This window comes from Nyctereutes procyonoides, unplaced genomic scaffold (genome assembly GCF_905146905.1).
Source record: "Nyctereutes procyonoides isolate TBG_1078 unplaced genomic scaffold, NYPRO_anot_genome, whole genome shotgun sequence".
NCBI classification, from domain to species: domain Eukaryota; kingdom Metazoa; phylum Chordata; class Mammalia; order Carnivora; family Canidae; genus Nyctereutes; species Nyctereutes procyonoides.
Window position 1 is genome coordinate 60,413,683 of NW_026575046.1, and position 18,132 is coordinate 60,431,814.

The 18,132-nt window shown below is 52.7% G+C and overlaps 1 protein-coding gene across 5 annotated transcripts in view; it reads left to right on the top strand.

The window, feature by feature from the left end:
- DLG5 (discs large MAGUK scaffold protein 5) overlaps positions 1 to 18,132 on the top strand; it is a 118,395-nt gene that overhangs the window by 49,503 nt on the left and 50,760 nt on the right. For 4 of the 5 annotated variants that reach the window (XM_055325329.1, XM_055325331.1, XM_055325330.1 and 1 more), the window contains 3 exons: positions 9,126 to 9,288; positions 11,095 to 11,238; positions 11,815 to 11,998. In XM_055325329.1, coding sequence (XP_055181304.1) covers positions 9,126 to 9,288; positions 11,095 to 11,238; positions 11,815 to 11,998 — 491 coding nt within the window. The remainder of the gene's footprint in view (positions 1 to 9,125; positions 9,289 to 11,094; positions 11,239 to 11,814; positions 11,999 to 18,132) is intronic. The other variant, XM_055325332.1, reaches the window with a different exon arrangement.

An 18,132-nucleotide genomic window follows, 5' to 3' on the forward strand; every position in this document is an offset into this window, starting at 1 on the left:
GCGTCCCCACACACCTGTCGGCCAGCAGGCAGACGGCAGTGCAGCGCTGCATGTCCTGGAGTAGGCTGGGCCTCGGGTGTCGGTGCCCAGATGTTGAATGCTGAGGGTCTGGGTGCTCCCCTTCAGACCCTCTTCAGCTCACCAGGACCCAAGTCTTGCTTCTCTTGTTCTTATGCCAGTGGTTGTCATCGTCCTGGGGGTGAGTGGCCCCACTTCTCAGTGTCCTTGTGGCTGTACCAGCCGGGAGACCTTTGGCTGTCGCAGCTGGGAATACCTGCTCACACCGCCTTCAACAAGAAAGAAACCTGTGATCTCACATAGTAAGAAGCCGCTGAGGTTGGGCCGAGCACACTGGGATGTGGCTCTGCGAGCGTCTGTGTGTGTCTTCCCCTCAGGCTGCTGGCAGGGGCCTCTGTAGCAGCACTTCCAGCTGTCACATTGAGATTTGGTGGTGTCGGGGGCTGCAGGGTCCCTTACAAGCACCACCAGCCACAGGTGGCTGTTTATTTTCCAATTGATTAAAATGAACTAAAATGAAAATGTCTAGTTTCAACAATAACACGCACAACATTTCAAGGGCTCTGGCCACCTGTGGCTCGTGGCTGCTATACTGGATACAAGGACATCTCTGTTATCTCAAGGATGAAGAGGGTCCTCTAGCGTCTCCTTGGCAGCAAAGCAGCCTTCCGCAGAAATCCCTTGGCAGGGCTCCTTGTGCTGACCACAGCTGCATCACAGGTCTGTGCCCAAAGCAGTGGCTCATGCTGCATGGTCTCTGGACCAGCAACACTCAGGCACCTGTTGGAGATGCAGGTTCCTGAGCCTCACCCCATACCTGTTACATCAGAAGCTCTGAGAGCAGGGTCCAGCATTTAACAGGCCTCCCAGTCTGAGGTGGGCTGGCCTGACTTCATCCTTGGTGAGGGTGCTGGAACGTCTGTGGCTGGTGTGGGCCTGTCTCTTGGCGTGGAATGAGCGGTGGGGTCAACCACGGGGACCACTGTGGCACGTCCTGGGGAATTCCTCCTGGCTCAGCCTCACCTGATGACAGGTGATGCCCTATCCCTGCACTGCGGTCCTGGCAGGAGGGGGCCTGTAGTCAGATGGAGACCGGCTGTTCCTGTTGGTTCACGGTCTTTCTGCACGAAGCGAAGGCAAAGCAAGAGCAACGTCTTACAATAAAAAGATCACCTCCGCTCTCCCACATATGTCTCCTTAACAAACACCATTTGGTGAAAGAATGGCAAGTTACAGTCTGCACGACAGTTGGTAGGGGAAGTCTTGGGTGTTGTGTGTTTTCTGCGAGGCTGGTGCCTGATGGGCTGCCCTGGCTAGCGTTAGGTCTGTCTGCAGGTGGCCTGTCCCCTCTCAGCTCTCAGCTTGATGCTGCTAACAGCTCACCACGCTGGAGCTAACCTAGAGTCTTTCTGTTGACACCTTTTCTGGCACTTTTCATCAGCTGAGTGCTGAGGCTTCTTGGAGGCCTCCCCAATCCCATGCAGCCCGTCCGTAGGTAACCTGGCCTGTGCGTACGCCTCCCGGATCTGCCCCAGGAACACACACTCGTTTCAGGCAGTTGATATTTTTCTTCCCCATTCATCCTGACCTGATTTCTCAGGTGCGTTTTATCTCCCACCTGGGACAACTGGGGAAGTTTTAAGGAGAACAGACATCCTTGAGTAGCATTTATAAAATGAGCTTCAAATTTTATGCAAATTGAAGCAACCGGAGAGGTTTCTTATTAAACTAAGAGGTCTCTTGGCTTGTTGGCAGGAGAAGCAGCTAAAGGGCTTCCTCTGTATCCCAGCGAAGATTCCTTGAAAGCACGGCTTCTGGTTGGCACAGGAAGGTGGCGTGAGTCATTGCGGAAGCAGGTTCTGCTCCCGGACTCCTTGTGCCCTCTCACCCTTCCTTTCCTGGGCCTTTGGATCAGGGGCCTGTTTTCTCAGTTCTTCCAAAGAATGGGAGCACCTTCTCTTGGGCATGTGCTTGTGCTTGCAGGGTCACAGAGAGCCCTGGCCCCTGCTCTCAGAGCAGCCAGGTGTCTCCGTCCGTCCAGGCTGCCAAAACAGAATACCACCAACTGGGCAGCCAGAAAACAACAAATGCTTATTTGTCTCAGTTCTGGAGGCTGGGAATCCAGGATCCAGGCAGATCCCGTGTCCAGTGCGGGCCTGCTAAAGGGTTCACAGATGGCGTCTTCCTGCTGTGTCCTCATGTGGAGAGAAGGGGGAGAGAGCTCTTGGGCTCCTTTTATAAAGGCACTAGTTCCACTCACGTGGGATCTGCTCTCATGAACTAGTCACTTCCCGAAGGCCCTGCCTCCTAATACCACACCTCAAGGCTTAGGATTCCCATTTAGGGATTTTGGCGAGGGGACACCAGCATTCAGACCGTAGCACCAGAGAGGAAAGTGACGACCGGCCTTTGTGCCAAATATAAGACAGAAGGAACCAAATAGCTCAGGGGAGGAGGCAGCTATTTCTTTTCTTTTCTTTTTTTTTTTTAATTTTTATTTATTTATGATAGACACAGAGAGAGGGAGAGAGAGAGGCGCAGAGACATAGGCAGAGGGAGAGGGAGAAGCAGGCTCCATGCACCGGGAGCCCGATGTGGGATTCGATCCTGGGTCTCCAGGATCGCGCCCTGGGCCAAAGGCAGGCGCCAAACCGCAGAGGCAGCTATTTCTGATGTGGGGTGACAGTAAGTTTCAAGGAGGGAGGTGGTCCTTGTGTTGAGCCTTCTAGGTATGTTGCTTCAGAAGTAGGAGCAGGGGTCCCTGGGTTAAGCATCTGCTCTCGCCTCAGGTCATGACCCCAGGGCCCCAGGATGGAGCCCTGCATCAGCAGGGAGTCTGCTTCTTGGTCTGCTCTTCCCCCCTGCTTGTGTTCTCTCTTGCTCACTTTCTCTCTCTCAAATAGTAAATAAAATCATTAAAAAAAAAAAAAAGTAGGAGCAGCAAGGAGGCGATAGGCCGCCTCTCTCTGTTCTGGTTTCTGCAGAGCGAGCGGACCTTGAGTCAAGGATCTGATTTGAGGGCAAGTGCTTTACCTGGGTGCGGGGCGTGGCCGCAGCCTGCACCGTCAGTCCTGGGAGGAGCTGGGCCTCCGTCCTGTACTGACTGACCTGGGGGGCCATCCCCACCCCCTGGGCTTCCACAGTTAGGGGAAGGGACCCTCCCTGCTGTCGTCAGTGGGCAGTGCCCTTAGCTGTAGTGGCTGCAGGCCAGCCAGTAAAACAAGGGAGGAAAAAGCCCCTCTGGTCAGGGCCAGAGGTTCTCAGACTCGAGCAGGCATCAGAATCACCTGGACGGGAGTGCTGACTCCACTTCCTGGGTTTCGGATTTAGCCCCTAGAGGGATGTTTCTAACAAGTTTGTGACACTATGGTGCTTTCAGAAGCACTGGTTTACGACGAGGAACTGTGTCTCTCCCGATGACTCTGGCTCTCTTGGGCTGCAGATGAGGGGGGCTTGGTTTTGCTTGCTGCTGCTCCTGAGGACCGACCGTGTCCTGCCACTGCTTTGCTCCTCCCCTGCGAGCCAGGGCCTGGAGGGAGCCAGGGAGCTTACCTGGGCATGGCTCCTCCACCTGCCCATGTCTGGCCAGTATCAGTTTCCTCTTCGGCTCTGGCACATGGGCCCACAGGGCTCCGGAGCAGAGCTGTGATTTGTCCAGCTGTAAATAAGACAGAGGGGGCAGCCTTGAGCTGGAGTGCGGTGGCGAGGGAGCTAAGGACACGGGCTTCCGGCCAAGATGACCCAGCTGTCAAGCAGCTCACTGAGCTTTGGTGGTCTGTGGAGGTGGCCGCACCAGCCCTGGTGACCGGGAGGCAGAGCCAGGACTCCTGTGGAGAAAGGGGCCTGCCCTGTCTCCCTGCGGATTCTGCTGCTGCTGACACTCTCACGCCGAGGCCCAGTGACAGATGGCTCTTTGCCCAAAACCCCAGGCCTGTGGCTGCTCTCCTGGCATCTCTAAGGCACCCCCATTTTCGTACCATCTAAGTTCCTTACCCCTTGAGCCCCATCCTGGACACAGGAAGAAAGAATCTCCCTTTACGGAGTGGGTTCCAGAGTGGAAAGAGGAAGGAGTGAAGTCAGGGTGAGTGGACAGTTTTGCTTTATTCCCAAAGTACAGCTGTGCAGGGATAGGAGAGTGGAGGGAAGGACGTCTGAGGTTCCTGTGGACAACTCACTTGGGCTTAGTTGTTATTTTGCTTGTTATTTTTTAAAAGATTTTATTTATTTATGCATGAGAGACACAGAGAGGCAGAGACACAGGCAGAGGGAGAAGCGGGTTCTCCGATGTGGGACTTGATCCCAGGACCCCAGGATCACACCCTGAGCCGAAGGCAGATGCTCAACTGCTGAGCCACCCAGGTGCCCTTATTTTGCTTGTTCTGTAAGCTGTGTGCTGTACCTGCCATGTCTGATGGGGTGGGAGGCTGGTGGTCCAAGCTGCACCGACAACCACACCACTCCTGGGATGGTGGCTTCTGTTTGGGGCACCACAGGTTTTATTGTTAGCTTAATTTTTTAAGAAGTCATGTCATCGAGGTATAAATTGCATTTAGTAAAACTTCTCCTTTTTGTATAGTTCAGTGACTTCTGGCAAACTCACATGGTCGTGTAACCACCGCCACAGAAAGATCCAGAGCGTCTCCCTCAGCCCAAGACATTCCCCTCTGTGACTTTGCACTCAGCCTTTCTTCCCTCCACCCCCACTCCCAGCCCCCAGCAACCATTCATCTCTTTTCTGCCCTATGTTTCCGCCCTTTCTCAGATGTCCTACAAATGGAATCGTATATTTATAGCCTTTTGTGTCTGGCTGCCTTCAGTCAGCAGAGGGCTTTCAGACTCCTCAGCTCTCGGGGGTCCTGGTGCTTCGTCAGCGGCCATTCCCTTCCCCTGCTGAGTAGTATTCCTTTGGAGGAAGGGGACGTTGCCATTTATCCATTCGCCCTCTGCTTTAAGTGCTTGTGTGCTGGTGTTTGTGGGCACGTAGCTTTTCTTTTCTCGTGTCAGTACCCAGGAGTGGGATTACCGGGTGGTAGTGTAAATGCATGTTTAACTTTATAGAAGACTGCCAGGGGCACCTGGCTGGCTCAGTTGGTCAAGCGTGTGACTCTTGGTCTTGGAGTTGTAGCTTCGAGCCCCAGATTCGGGGCCTAGAGGTTATTTTTCAAAATTAAAAAATAAAATAAAACAAAAGACTGCCAAAGTGCTTTATAAAGTGGCCGTGTCATTCCACATTTCCACCTGCGATGTTTAGGAATTCGAGTTTCTTCCTTCCCTTGCCAACATTTAGAGTTGTCGCCTTTTCATCTTAGCTTATTTTCACTCGTACTGATAAAGGGACTTGACAGTGGTCTTCAAATACCTGCAGGTCTGTTGTATAGAAGAGGAGTTAGTTACAGGTGTAGGAGACTTGTGGCCCTTGGGAGCCCGTCTAGGTCAGTGGAGGAAGTTGCGGGAGATGGATTCTAACTCTGTACAGAGAATGATTTGATGGGGAGGGATTAGCTGGGCTGTGCTGTAAAGTAGTGAGCTCCCTCCCTGTGGCGGAGTTCCAGCAGCCTCGGCCGCCTTGTGGGGCATTCTAGCAACCAGTTTGGATGGGAGGGCCGCATCGCCTTCAAAATGTCTTTCAGTCTTGAGGTGCAAGCAAAAAAAGAACTTTATTTTTAAAGATGTCATTGATTTATTTGTGAGAGAGGAAGCACGAGCAGGGGGAGGGACAGAGGGGGAGGGAGGAGCAGCCTTCCCGCTGAGCAGGGAACCAGCCTCGGGGCTTGATTCCAGGACCCTGGAATCACGACCTGAATGGAAGCCAGATGCTTAACCGACTGAGCCACCCAGGCGCCCAGAAAAACTTTATTTTTAACTGACAGGGAATGGAGAGGATTCTCTGCAACATTTATCATTAATCTGGAATGTCCAGGCTTAGCTCATTTTGGGATTCTTCTTGAGGTGCCCTGTGGTCCTGCTCTGCCCCCCCACCTTCCTAACTGTGGCATTTCCTACGTCAGACAGTCTGCTGTGTGATGGCTTCTCAGACCTGGGCGGCCTTCTTTGTATGTCTCAGGCATGTTCAGGCCTAATGGGAGGCGGCGTAACGTCGTGGTTGAGGCCCTGGCTTTGGAACTGGAGCCACGTGTGCTTGAAGTGCACCATTTTCCTGGCTGTGCCATCCTTTTCGATGTCAGTTTCTCATGGGATGGTCAGAGCACGTACCTGGGAGGGTGCTGTGGGCGTTCATCAGGTACAGAGTGCACTTAGCTCAGAATCCAGCACGTGGGTTATGCCGGGCAATGTCCACACTCCTTTCATTGTCTGAATGCTAGGCTCCCCCAGGTCCTCGTACCTGCAGAGCCAGTGTCCTCATCCTGCCAGAGGCTGGGACACAAGGCCTTGGCTGTGTGTAGTGACAGATCTGATGGGCCCAGTTTCTGTCCTGCTCCTTCTCCCTTCAGCTTCCTTAAAAGCCAAAGAACGGATGGATGCATCTTCCTGTTGCCTTGTTCGCAAAATAGGGGGAAAATTCTTTCTCTGGTGGTGCTTTTCATTTCTGAAACTCTCAAGCTGATGTTTCTGTAATACTTCTGGGCTTGATTATAGCAAGAGCACCTGCTCTCGAAGCACGGCTCACGTGCTGTCCCTGAGGCCCTTTCAGGGGGCTGGTGAGGTCAAAGCTGTTATCATAATGATACTGAGATGCCACTTGCTTTTCCACTATCATCCTCTCACAGACTTTGCTGTAGAGCAGACTTTTCTACAGGTTCACCCATCATGTGTGATGCTTCACAGGTGGAGACTCTAGCTATCTCTCTTAAGCCAGACGTCAACAGCATTGTAAAGATGCAAAGTGATGCCACTTTTTAATATTTTTAAAGTGGACTGTACTGCATAGTGTGGAGCCCAATACGAGGCTTGAACTCATGACCCTGAGATCATGACCTGAGCTACGATCAAGAGTCAGATGCTTAATTGAGTGACCCAGGCTCCCTGATGCCACTCTCTTGCTATGTTTTTTGTTTTGTAACAGAAAGGTTAATTTTCATTTAAAAAAAAAAAACAAACTTACGTGAACATGTAGTGGATTTTTGGTTATTTTAAAATTAGTAGATATTTTAGGGACGCCTGGGTGGCTCAGTGGTTGAGCGTCTGCCTTTGGCTCAGGGCGAGATCCCGGGGTCCCAGAATCGAATCCCGCATCAGCCTCCCTGCATGGAGCCTGCTTCTCCCTCTGCCTGTGTCTCTGCCTCTCTCTCTGTGTGTCTCTCATGAATAAATAAATAAAAATTAAAAAAAATAGTAGATATTTAAATTTTTTTAATTTTAATTTCTAATCTAGTAGAGATCATTAGATACTTATAAGCCATGTAAACAAAAGCTCTTAGGAATCCTCATTTTAAGATCATAAAGAGGTCCTAAGGCCAAAAAGTTTGCAAACCTTTAGGTTATGACCTTGGTCTCTAGGGTCACTTTTCAGAGAGCCAGCTAAATTCCTGCAGCTTGGATGGCAGGGTCAACCTGGCCTTGGGTTAAGGCTCATTTGCCCGAAGAGGAAGAAGTGACACAGCCTGCACAGCTGTAACCAGCTGCTTTCCAGAACTCCGGGGGCAGGGCTGAGGGTCCAGGGTCTTTTGGGGGAAAGGCGAGGGAAGGCTTCTCAGGCTGTGGAGTAGGATGGTGTGGGGGGTGGGGGAGATACTGGTGGGCAGCGCTGGTCCTGGACCCCTTGTCAGAGGGCATTCTGACCCAGAGGCCTGGCCTGAAGCCTGGGAATCCCAGTTGTTACAGTCGTGGTGGTTTTACAATAACATGCACTTTTGAGGGGACTAGATTCAGTGGTTGGGCTCCCCACTTGGGAGAATGCTGAACTGAGAGGTGGGGGCTCCTACCTCATGCCGCCTTCTAGCCCATCTCCCAGCACTGCAGAAGTCCCCATCTTCCCTGACACTCCGGGAGGATGCGGGGCCACACCTGAGTGCCCATCTTTTCTTTTGGGGGATACTTGGCTTGCATAAGTAGTCAGCCAACAAGGATCAGCTGGAGGGGGGGCTGGTGTCAGGATGGCACAGGGTCAGAAGACCTGCTTCTTGCCCTCCGCACATTCTAGGGCTGCTGGGGAGATAGGCACTGTACTCCCTGGGGTGAATCAGCCTCCCAGGTCACATCCATCGAAGGAGATGGCTGCTGTGAGTTCCTGGGACCCTGCCTAGCATCTCCGAGGGTTAGCGGATATCCCAGGTGAATGTGTGGACAGAATTAAATATAAAAGCATCACAGATTTTGTCTCTGCCTCCTGGCCATTTGAGTGAGATGCTTTCTTCTTAGAAAAGGATTTAGATCTTGTCAGAGGTGCTAGTGGTGGTCACTGTTCCTTAGTTATAGCATGGGCTTTCCTTTGAGACAGTCTTGGGTATAGGTGATGAGGGCCTGGGCAGACAGAAGCCCCAGGACGTCCCTACATCATGTCACACCGACCTTAACCATGGTCGGCTGTCCCTGAGCGCCTTTTCCGAAGCCCACACGCCTGGGCTGGCTGGGGCAGGTCCTCCAGGCATTTGGAGAGGTTGGAAAAGGGTGGTGTGTAGTGTTCAGCCCTGGTTGGGGGTGGGGATGGAGACGGGAACACAGACCTTGGGGCTCAGCTTCAGAGCCAGCGGCCTTGGGCCTCAGAAGCTTCCCTGGCTCCCACCTGTCCCTTCCTCCTCAGGCTGTGGATTCCGTTCTGCTCAGGCCGTAGGTTGCCTCTTCGTGCCCAGGGGTTGCAGATAGCTGCTATTTCCAGACCAGGCAAAGATGCGCAGATCAGGGCCCAAAGGGTTCCACTGTGGAGCTTTCATAGTGGCTGGGAAGAGAGTGGGGGTCCCCAGTCAAGGCCAGCAGAGGGTGGTGGATGATGCTTGGGTGCTGGAGCAGATGGCCTGGGCTCAGGTCTCAGCCCCCCCACCCCGTTACTTCTGACCTGGGCTCATCTGAAGGGCAGTCACTGCAGGACCCACCTGGTAGGGTTGTTGGGTGCAGCTGATGCAGGCCAAGGGCTCAGAGCAGTGCCTGGCAGCCTGGGTGAGTACTATCTAAATGTGAGTTCACTTTAATATTTATGTCCCCCTGGCCAGGTACCACCGGGAAGGCGCCATCCCCGCCACCCCTCCTCACCGACCGACAGGTGAATGAGAAGGTGGAGAACCTCTCCATTCAGTTGCGGCTGATGACCCGAGAGAGGAATGAACTGCGGAAGCGCCTGGCCTTCGCGACCCACGGGACGACCTTTGATAAGAGGTAGTGACCTCACCTGCTTCTCTGCCCAGGCCCGATGGACAAGGGCTGCTCTCCTGATGCCGTCACGCCACCACCCCTCACCCCTCAGACACTCATCCTTATCTCCCGGGGGTCCGTGCTATGCTGCCAGGGTGGCTGTGTGCTCACTGCCCCCCTCACTTTGAAATGCTCTCCCGGCAGCCCTGGATGAGGGGAGGGGGCGCAGGCCGCTTATGCTTCCTCTGAGCTGAATTGGAGCCTGTGGCCTCAGTCGCACACGCAGATATTGAGAGGTGTGGGTGTGTCTGCCATATATTCATCCTCTGTGGATGATGATTTGGTGGGTGGTTTTGGCAGCAGCTCGCAGGGCCTGGTCCCACTCTGGTGCCTCCTCTCGGGTTAGTTGGGTGGCCTCGGGCTTGTCACTACGCTTCTCTAGGCCTCTGTCTTCCAGCACCAGGACAGTATGCTTCCTCATTGTCTTCGTCTGCTGCCTGTATGCAGCCCCTGCCCTGATGGAGATGTCCCATTGCTGAGCCCTTGACCCGCCTGGCTGTGTGCGTGCATGTGTGTGCACGTCTGTGCGTGTGTCTGTGCATGCATGTGTGCCACCCCTCCTCATTGTTAAATGGATCGTGACATGTGCACACCTTAATTCTTCCTGCTGCATGTGTGTTTTTGGAGGATATATACTGCCTGGCTTCTTTGCTGTTTTGGAGAAAATCTTTGATTCCGTCTTTTGTTGGAATTCAGAGGTGGATACCCGGTCCGCGGGGTGGGGCAAAGAGAGAGTCTTTACCCACTTGCCCCATCCAGGAGGGCTTCGTGGAAGAGGAGGGATACAGTGTGATTCATCCTTCTGGGAGATGCTGGTTGGGCTTCTGAGGTGAGGGAGATTGCCTTAGGAGCATCAGGCATGGATGTGCCTCATCCTGAGGAAGGTTCCTCTGGGCTGACGGCAGGGCTGCAAAGCCTATTCTCTGAGCTCAGACAGCACAGAGCCAGGGCCAGTGGAGACACGGGGTGCTAGAGTACATATTGTCCAGGGCCTGCTTCGTGGTCCCAAGGCAGAAGGAGTAGTTACACAGAGGCTGTATGGCTAGCAGAGCCTACAGCATTTATTGTCTGGCCCTTGACAGAGAAAAGTTATGAACGCCAGCTGTACGGCAGGGGGTTCTCAAACTCGAGCGTGCACCAGGTCATCAGAGGGCTTGTTAAGGCATAGATTGCTGCTTAGGCCTCCCTCCCTCCCACGTGTCTGATTCAGGAGTTCTGGGGCTGACCTGAGGGTTTGCACTCTAACATATTCCCAGGTGAAACTAATGCTGCAGGTCTGGAGACCCCACTCTGAGAAGCGGTGCTCCTGGCCAGTGTTTTCAACAGTGGCGACACACCGGAATCCCCTGGTGTCTGTCTGGGTCACATCCCCAAGGATGCTGATGTAATTGGTCTGGGCCTTGGTATTTTGCTGGGTTCCCAAGATTGACAGTCACTTTCTTAAAAAGAGGAGAAGCTTCATCACAGGTTTCTGGTGTGCCCACTGTGTGTCAAGTCCTGCTGCACAGGTTCCCGGGAGCTGCTAGCGAGTAAGATGGTAACTTCTTAGCGCTCCAGGCTCAACCAGGGAGCCTGGGCAGCCAGGGCCCTCCACCCTAGGGATCCTGTGGGTTTGGGGATGCCAGGATATGGGAGTTGAACAAGCATCAGGTGGTTGTGGTGCACAGAACCCCAGTGTCCGGGGACACTGGGCTGGAGGCTACCCGGGGCAGAGACACCCGTTGTCCGAGTGATCCCGGGGCCTGTGTTCACTGCTGCTGTCTGGGTCAGGCCCTACCACAGGCTGAATCCCGACTACGAGAGGCTGAAGATCCAGTGTGTGCGGGCCATGTCGGACCTGCAGAGCCTGCAGAAGCAGCACACCAACGCCTTGAAGAGGTGCGAGGAGGTGGCCAAGGAGACCGACTTCTACCAGTGAGTGGGACTGCCGCATAACAGCTAGTGGGCCTTCAGCAAGAGAGTTTGGGTCTTTGGGTCTCAGTTTTTCTAAGTGTAGGGTGAGCTGTGAACCCTTTACAGCAGCTAGTGACAGACTCGGAAGCACAACAGGAAAGGGATGGAAAATTAGGCAGTAGGCCAGGCAGATGGCTGGGCTCCTGGGTCACTGTCCAGGGGCTTTGCTGCAGCTTCTGCTATAGGAGAGGTGGCCGGGCATGTTCCCCTGGGTCTCCTGGGGCCCCTCTGAATTTACTGGCCTGCCTTACCTGCCCACTTGCTGACGTTTGCCCAGGCCTGTGCCAGGTATGGGCCCATTGCCTTGCCTTGGCCTTCATATGTGTGCTCTTTTTGGTCGCAAGTTTTTAAAAAATGGTTTGGGTCTTTCTGGCATTTGGCTGATACCACGCTTTGGCCTGCCTCTGAGTGCTGCTGCCCTTACTGCTGTGGGCTCCCATCGGGTGAATTGGGAGTACTGGGACGTGGAGGGGCAGGAGAGGAGGGGCTGGGGGGGTGGAGGCTGGCTGGGCTTCACCGTGTGTATGGGGGTTGTAGCACACTCCACAGCCGGCTCCTGAGCGACCAGACCCAGCTGAAGGACGATGTGGACATGCTGAGGCGGGAGAATGGACAGCTGCTGCGGGAGCGTAACCTGCTGCAGCAGTCTTGGGAGGATATGAAGCGGCTCCATGAGGAGGACCAGAAGGAGATCGGTGACCTCCGGGCCCAACAGCAGCAGGTAGAGAGCCAGGCAGGGTGGCTGGGGGCACACCAAAGTTGGGCATACTCCCACCCCCATCCATCTTCCCACTTCCCATCCATCATCCATCCTCCCACTTCCCATCCATCCTCCCACCTCCCATCCATCCTTCCACCCATCATCCTTCCTTCCACCCATCATCCATCTTCTAACCCATCATCCATCCATCATCTAGCCTTCCACCCATCATCCATTCTCCCACCTCCTATCCATCCTCCCACCCATCATCCATTCTCCCATCTCTCATCTATCCATCACCCATCCTTCCACCCATCACTTATCCTTCCACCCATCACTCATCCTTCCATCCATCATCCATCCTTCCACCCATCATCCATCCTTCCACCCATCTTCCATCCATCATGCATCCTTCCATCCATCATCCATCCTTCTACCCATCATCCATCCTCCCACCTCCCGTCTAACTTCCCACCCATCATCCATCCATCATCTATCCTTCTACCCATCCTCCCACCTCCCATCTATCCTCCCACCCATCATCTATCCTCTCACCCATCATCTATCCTCTCACCCATCATCCATCCTCCCACCCTTCATCCATCCTTCTATCCCCCATCCATCCTTCCACCCATCATCCATTGTTCTATGCATCATTCATCCACCCAGCCCCTCATCCACCCACCCATGCATCATTCATCCATCCAGCTCCTCATCCACCCACCCATCATCCATCCACCCTCCCACATACCCATGTGATCATTTAGAAAGTATTTTTGGAGTGTCTGCCTAATGTGAAGTACTGGGATATCTGTGAGCAGACACTGTTGAACTCTGTAGTCCAGTGGGGGGAGACTAATGCTAGTTAAATGATCACACATATCTGTGTATCACTGTGAGTGTTGCAAGGGCTACCAGGGAGGAGGTGCTATGCAGTGGTGTTCAGTGTGTAATAGGAGTTTGGCTTAGCAGGTCTGTAACTTCCTTCCTTTGTATGGGTCATGTGCGATTTCAGATGAAGAGAAGCTTGGAAGTATTGAAGCCCTGTGCAGATATGAGAGGGAGTCATTATTGTTGTTGGTTTTTGGTGGGAGCATGGCTTCTTCCTTTGCTCCTGGCTTGCATTCCAAGTTATTTTCTTTGCCATGCTCAGCTCTTGTTTCACACGGACAGGCATGAGCAGTGGGCCAGTCAGTCAGAAAACTGGCTTGCTGTGAGTGCCGTTGGCCAGTTCTTCTCTTGTAGCTCACAGACGGAACTGCCCTGGCCCATGGCAGGGGCCACGGCCACCTTCTGTGTGCATCGATGGTTGTATGTTTGGGGTTGGAAGGCAGTCCCAGTGAGTGGCAGAGCATCTCCATCCCCATCCCCATCAGAATCATTTATGGCTCCCTGAGTTAAAAGAGGACTTTGGGGCTTGCTCAGCCCAAAACTCATATGTGACAATCTGAGCCCATCTGATGATGTAGCATGATATTGTCTCTCTTGCTTTCTTTTTCATTTACAATTCAAATGTTGTAAATTGTGAAACTGTCACAAACTTATAGAAGAGTTACAAGTACAGCACAAAGAATTTTTACCCCTTATCTTTCCAGGACAAATTGCCAACCTATGTGCTTTTTAATAAGGATATTTTCCTATAAGACAGTAATACAAACATCAACATAAGGAGGTTAACATTGATAGATAGCTAATACCATGTAATCAGTAGGCTCCAATTTGAGTTTTGCCCGGTGTATAAATAGTGCCTTTAATAGGAAAATGATCCAGTCCAGAATCAGGCATTGCATGTAGCTGTCACGTCTCTTTGGTCTCCTTCAGCTTGGAAGAGTTCCTCAGACTTTGACCTACATGACTTTGATGCTTTATTTATTTATTTATTTTTTACTTTGATGCTTTAGAAGATGACAGGCCAGTTATTTTGATGCATGTCCCTCCACCTGGATTCGCCAGATCCTCCTGGTTTGATTCCATTTGTGCATCTTGGGACTGTCACAGGAGGGACGCTGCCACCTTCTCACCGCATCTTAGTGGCACTTGGTTGGATAGGACCCATTACCTGTGATGTTCCCTTTGATCACTCAGTGAAGGTGATGCCTCCAGGCTTCTCCCCTGCAGAGTTCATTGTTTTCCCCTTGCCCAGCTGTCTGACTGTCTCTATGTAGATTCATGATTTCCTGCTTTATTCAGTGGGTTTGGGATTCATTGTGAACACTTTCTTGCTCTCTGGCACAAGAAGATGTCCCAGGCTCATTTCATTTCCTGCCCTCGTCCTGGGAATCAGCCATTTCCCCAAGGAGTCCTCATTCCTTTTAGTAGAGGATGGTACTTAGGAGTGAGATCCGAACGCCAGGTGTGCATAGAGCTAGTGGGGTATCACTGTTCCCAGGTTGTCTCAGTAGCCAGAGTAGGGGCTATCTCAGTACCCCATGCCCCACTTACATCTCTGTTTCCAGGTCTCTGTCTCCCCTGCCCCCTCATATATCTGTATCTACAATACATAGCATATATATTGAAAACTGTTGAGTTTGCACTAACACTCCCAGTTCCAGTCCAATGCCACAATACCGTAGGTTCATTCTAGTTGCCTCCCTTCCTGTTTTTGTCAGCTCCCTCTTACAGCAGCGGGAAACCACAGCAAGGGTCAGGGATAGCCCCAGCTGAGTGTTTGTGTGCCTTCTCTGCCCTGGGGCCGGGAGTGCTGGCCCTACCTCCCTGTCTTTACCTTTACCCACCGGTTCCTTGCTCCTTTATTTATGGGCATTTTTCCCCCTGTCTAAATTTGGCTCAGGCTTTTGACTTGGGTTTAGCTTGGATTTTATTTTTCTTTGAGTGATTTCTCATTTCATATGTATTCCTGGCTCCATCTCAGCCTAAAGAAAGTTCCATGGCCTTGCCAGGAAGTGGCAGAGTGGGACTTTTTTCAGGGTAGCAGGCTTGGTCTCTTATGTCACCCTGGAGGTTAGATGATGTCGCATATAAAGCAGTGGCACCATGTGCCCACCGGTGTGAAGAACTCCATAAGTGTCTGCTGTGTGAAGAACTCCATAAGTATCTGCTGTCCTTCTTGCTTTTGTCCTAGGCCTCTCAAGGTGGGGCTATAATCTGCCCTCCTAGGGATGTGGAGTGGTCGCCATAGCCCCCATGCCCTGCTGGGGGTGGGGTGGAAGGTGGGGCAGCCACGATCGGTTTGGCAGTTCCACAGACAGGTAAACACAGTTCCCAGATGACCCAGCAATTGCATGTCGAGGTGTAGTCCCAAGAGAATTGCGAACACACGTCCACAGAAACAGCTGCAGTGTCAGTGTCATAGCGGCAGCATTCAGAACAGCCAGAACATGGAAACGGTCCAGCTGTGGTCTGCTCTAAATGGCGGAATATGAACATTCAGCATAAAAACAGGTGACGCATTGACACTTGCCGCTATCTGGATTAACCTGGAAAACCTGGTGCTAAATAGAAGCCAGTCACAAACGACCACACGGTGTCTGATTGCATTTGTATGGAAATGTCCGGAACTGGGGATTCCACAGAGACAGGAGGGAGACAGGGGTTGTTTGGGGCAGAGGGGTGGGGGGGAGGGAGGGGGAGTGCTGATGGGCACTTGAGGGTGGGGGATGACAATGTGCCGGGGATTACGTAGTGGTGGCCTGGTAAGTGTGCCGGCTCCGCTGACTGGGGCCTTGATTGGGTGAATCGTACAGTGCGTGACTTCTATCTCAGAAAAACTCCAATTACCACCTTTTCATCAAAGAAAGTCTGCCCTCATGAGGCGTAAAGTTTCATGGGCTCCCAGTTCTCTCTTTCCTGAGGACTTTCACAGCTCGAACAAACATCCGGACTGAGATTGCTCTCTCCCTTCCCCCCGTTTTCTTGTTCTCCCCACAGATGACATGGGAAGGTGACTCGCCCTCCCCTCCAGCCCGTGCCTCGTGCCTCGTTCTCCTGTCCTTTCCTACAGCTGTGACCCTTGGAGGCTAGTTTGTTAATGGTGGCCAATGAGGTTCCCCAGTTCTCTTCAGCTGGACCCGTGTCCCTTGGCAAGTGCCACCTTAGGACCACACGAGGACAGGAGGCTGGCCGCTGCGGGGGTGGGGGTGGGGTGGGTAAAGGTGCACCTCTGAGCTGCCAGGGCCACCACCGGGCTGTGGGAAGCTCATTCCTGGGTGGGCCAGCAGGAGAGGAAGCAGGGGACATGGGGGTGGCCACAGGTTTCCTCCCCACCGGGCCCCAGGGCAAAGGTTGACCTCGCTGGACAAGGCCGGTTTTGTTGCCTGGCTCCTCCCAAGCCTTGTTAACTTGGAGAGGCCCTTGCGGGGTAAATGGTGCTGTTTGACTTGCGTGTTTGCTTGAGAGATTTGTGGGGCTCCGCAGCCCTCTGCGTGATTTATCTCTGAGGAAATGAGGCAGCCCTAGCTGGGAGGGGCGCCACAGATCCGGGGCTTTGGGGCCTGGGCCCTCTCCCCAGCTTTGCCAGTGTGCATACGTGTGTTTGCATGCATTTATGGCGGGGGAGGCTAGCAGCCTGGCAGCTCCATCTCCAGGCCCCTCAGAATGTGCCGTCTGGATTCTTCTCGGTTGCTTCTGAAATGCCCAGGAGAGCCTGGGCAGACACTGCCAAGCCTTGGTTGGGGGAGCAACATAGAGGATCTTCTTTCTTTACTACTGTGATGCATGTTCTTTAGTTAAAAAAGAAAAAAATCCTGCAAACAGTAAAGTCACCCACCCCCACCTCAGCTTTTGGTGATTCCTAAAAGTTGACTTCTTTTCTCAGATATCCCAGGAAAGGAGTTTCTTCGTTTCCTTATTGAAGCCCAGAGTGACGAGTGTTTCTTACCAGTGTAGAGATGGGGGCCATTCTCTTGTGGGCTTCCCTCGGCTCAGCGGCCCCCCTCCTGTGTGGGTGGAACCAGACCCTCAATGTGGGCCCCCCCTAAGCCCCCCCCCGGGGGGGGGGCACTTCCTTCCCGTCCTCACAAGCTGAGGGGAGTCATCTCTAAAGACTTCATGCCTGCCTCAGATGAGTTGTTTGCTGCCTGTCTCTTGAGAATTCTGGGCCGAATTAGATATTCTCTCTCACTTGGAATTCCACTTGCCTTGCTGGGAAGCTAAACATTTGCATGTGTGTGCGCATGTGTGTGCACATGTGTGCACAAAGGATGAACTTCCTAATAAGACTATAATCATCTGATTATAGAAAGGAAAAATTCTATTCTAAATAGGATAGATTTTCAATTCTCCGGAGTTAACTATAACCATGATTTTTCCAACTTCTTCAGAGGCTGTGATCACATTGACCCAGGCATGATTCTGAGCCCTGCTTGTAGAGGAAAGTCGAGAAGTGTTTGGGGGCCCGTGAGCCTCTTTGAGTGTCTGGATGCTGTCCCGTGGAAAGGGATCCTTCTATGTGACTAGGGCTAGAATGGGAACAAGAGGGTAGGAGTTGAGGAAGGCGAATTTCAGTCGAAATAGGCAAGACCTGGTCCTGCGAGTGTTCACCTGGGGGTAGGGCCGTGGCCAGAACAACACAGGCTGTGAGCCTGAGGGTCCCAGGTCCTACCACGTGATCAGAGCTGGACTGTGAGCATCAGAAGGGATTTCTGGGTCTGCTCTAGGGTTCTCCCTGACTAACGCTGTCTCCCCGGATCTTGTGACCATCCTGGCATCCAGTTCACTCTGCCCTGGATTGTCAGGCTCCAATCCAAGCTCCTCACGGTTGGAGCATTTGGGGGACTGTTTCCCAGGGAAGAAAGGCCAAGCCATGGTGTAGACCCCAGAGTCTGTTGTGGACTTGTGAAGATAGCAAGGCCCAAGGTGAGGGCTTTGTGTTGTGTCAAGGCTGCCCTTTAGAACTAGTTTGTTTCTTGATGAAGCTCAGATGTGGCAACTGCAGGAGAGCCTCGGCCGGTCTACCCAGGGCTGCCACCTAGCGGGCGAGTCTGAGAACGGCAGCAAGGCCTTTGCAGAAACCAGTCTATGCCTTTGGAGCCAGTGGGGTTGGTTCTCACCTGGTTTAGGGGATGATTAGAGTGTCAGACATTTGAAGTGATTTATTTATTTAATTATTATGTATTTATTTTTAAGATTTGATTTATTTATGCATGAGAGACAGAGAGAGAGGCAGAGACATAGAAGCAGGCTCCCTGCGGAGAACC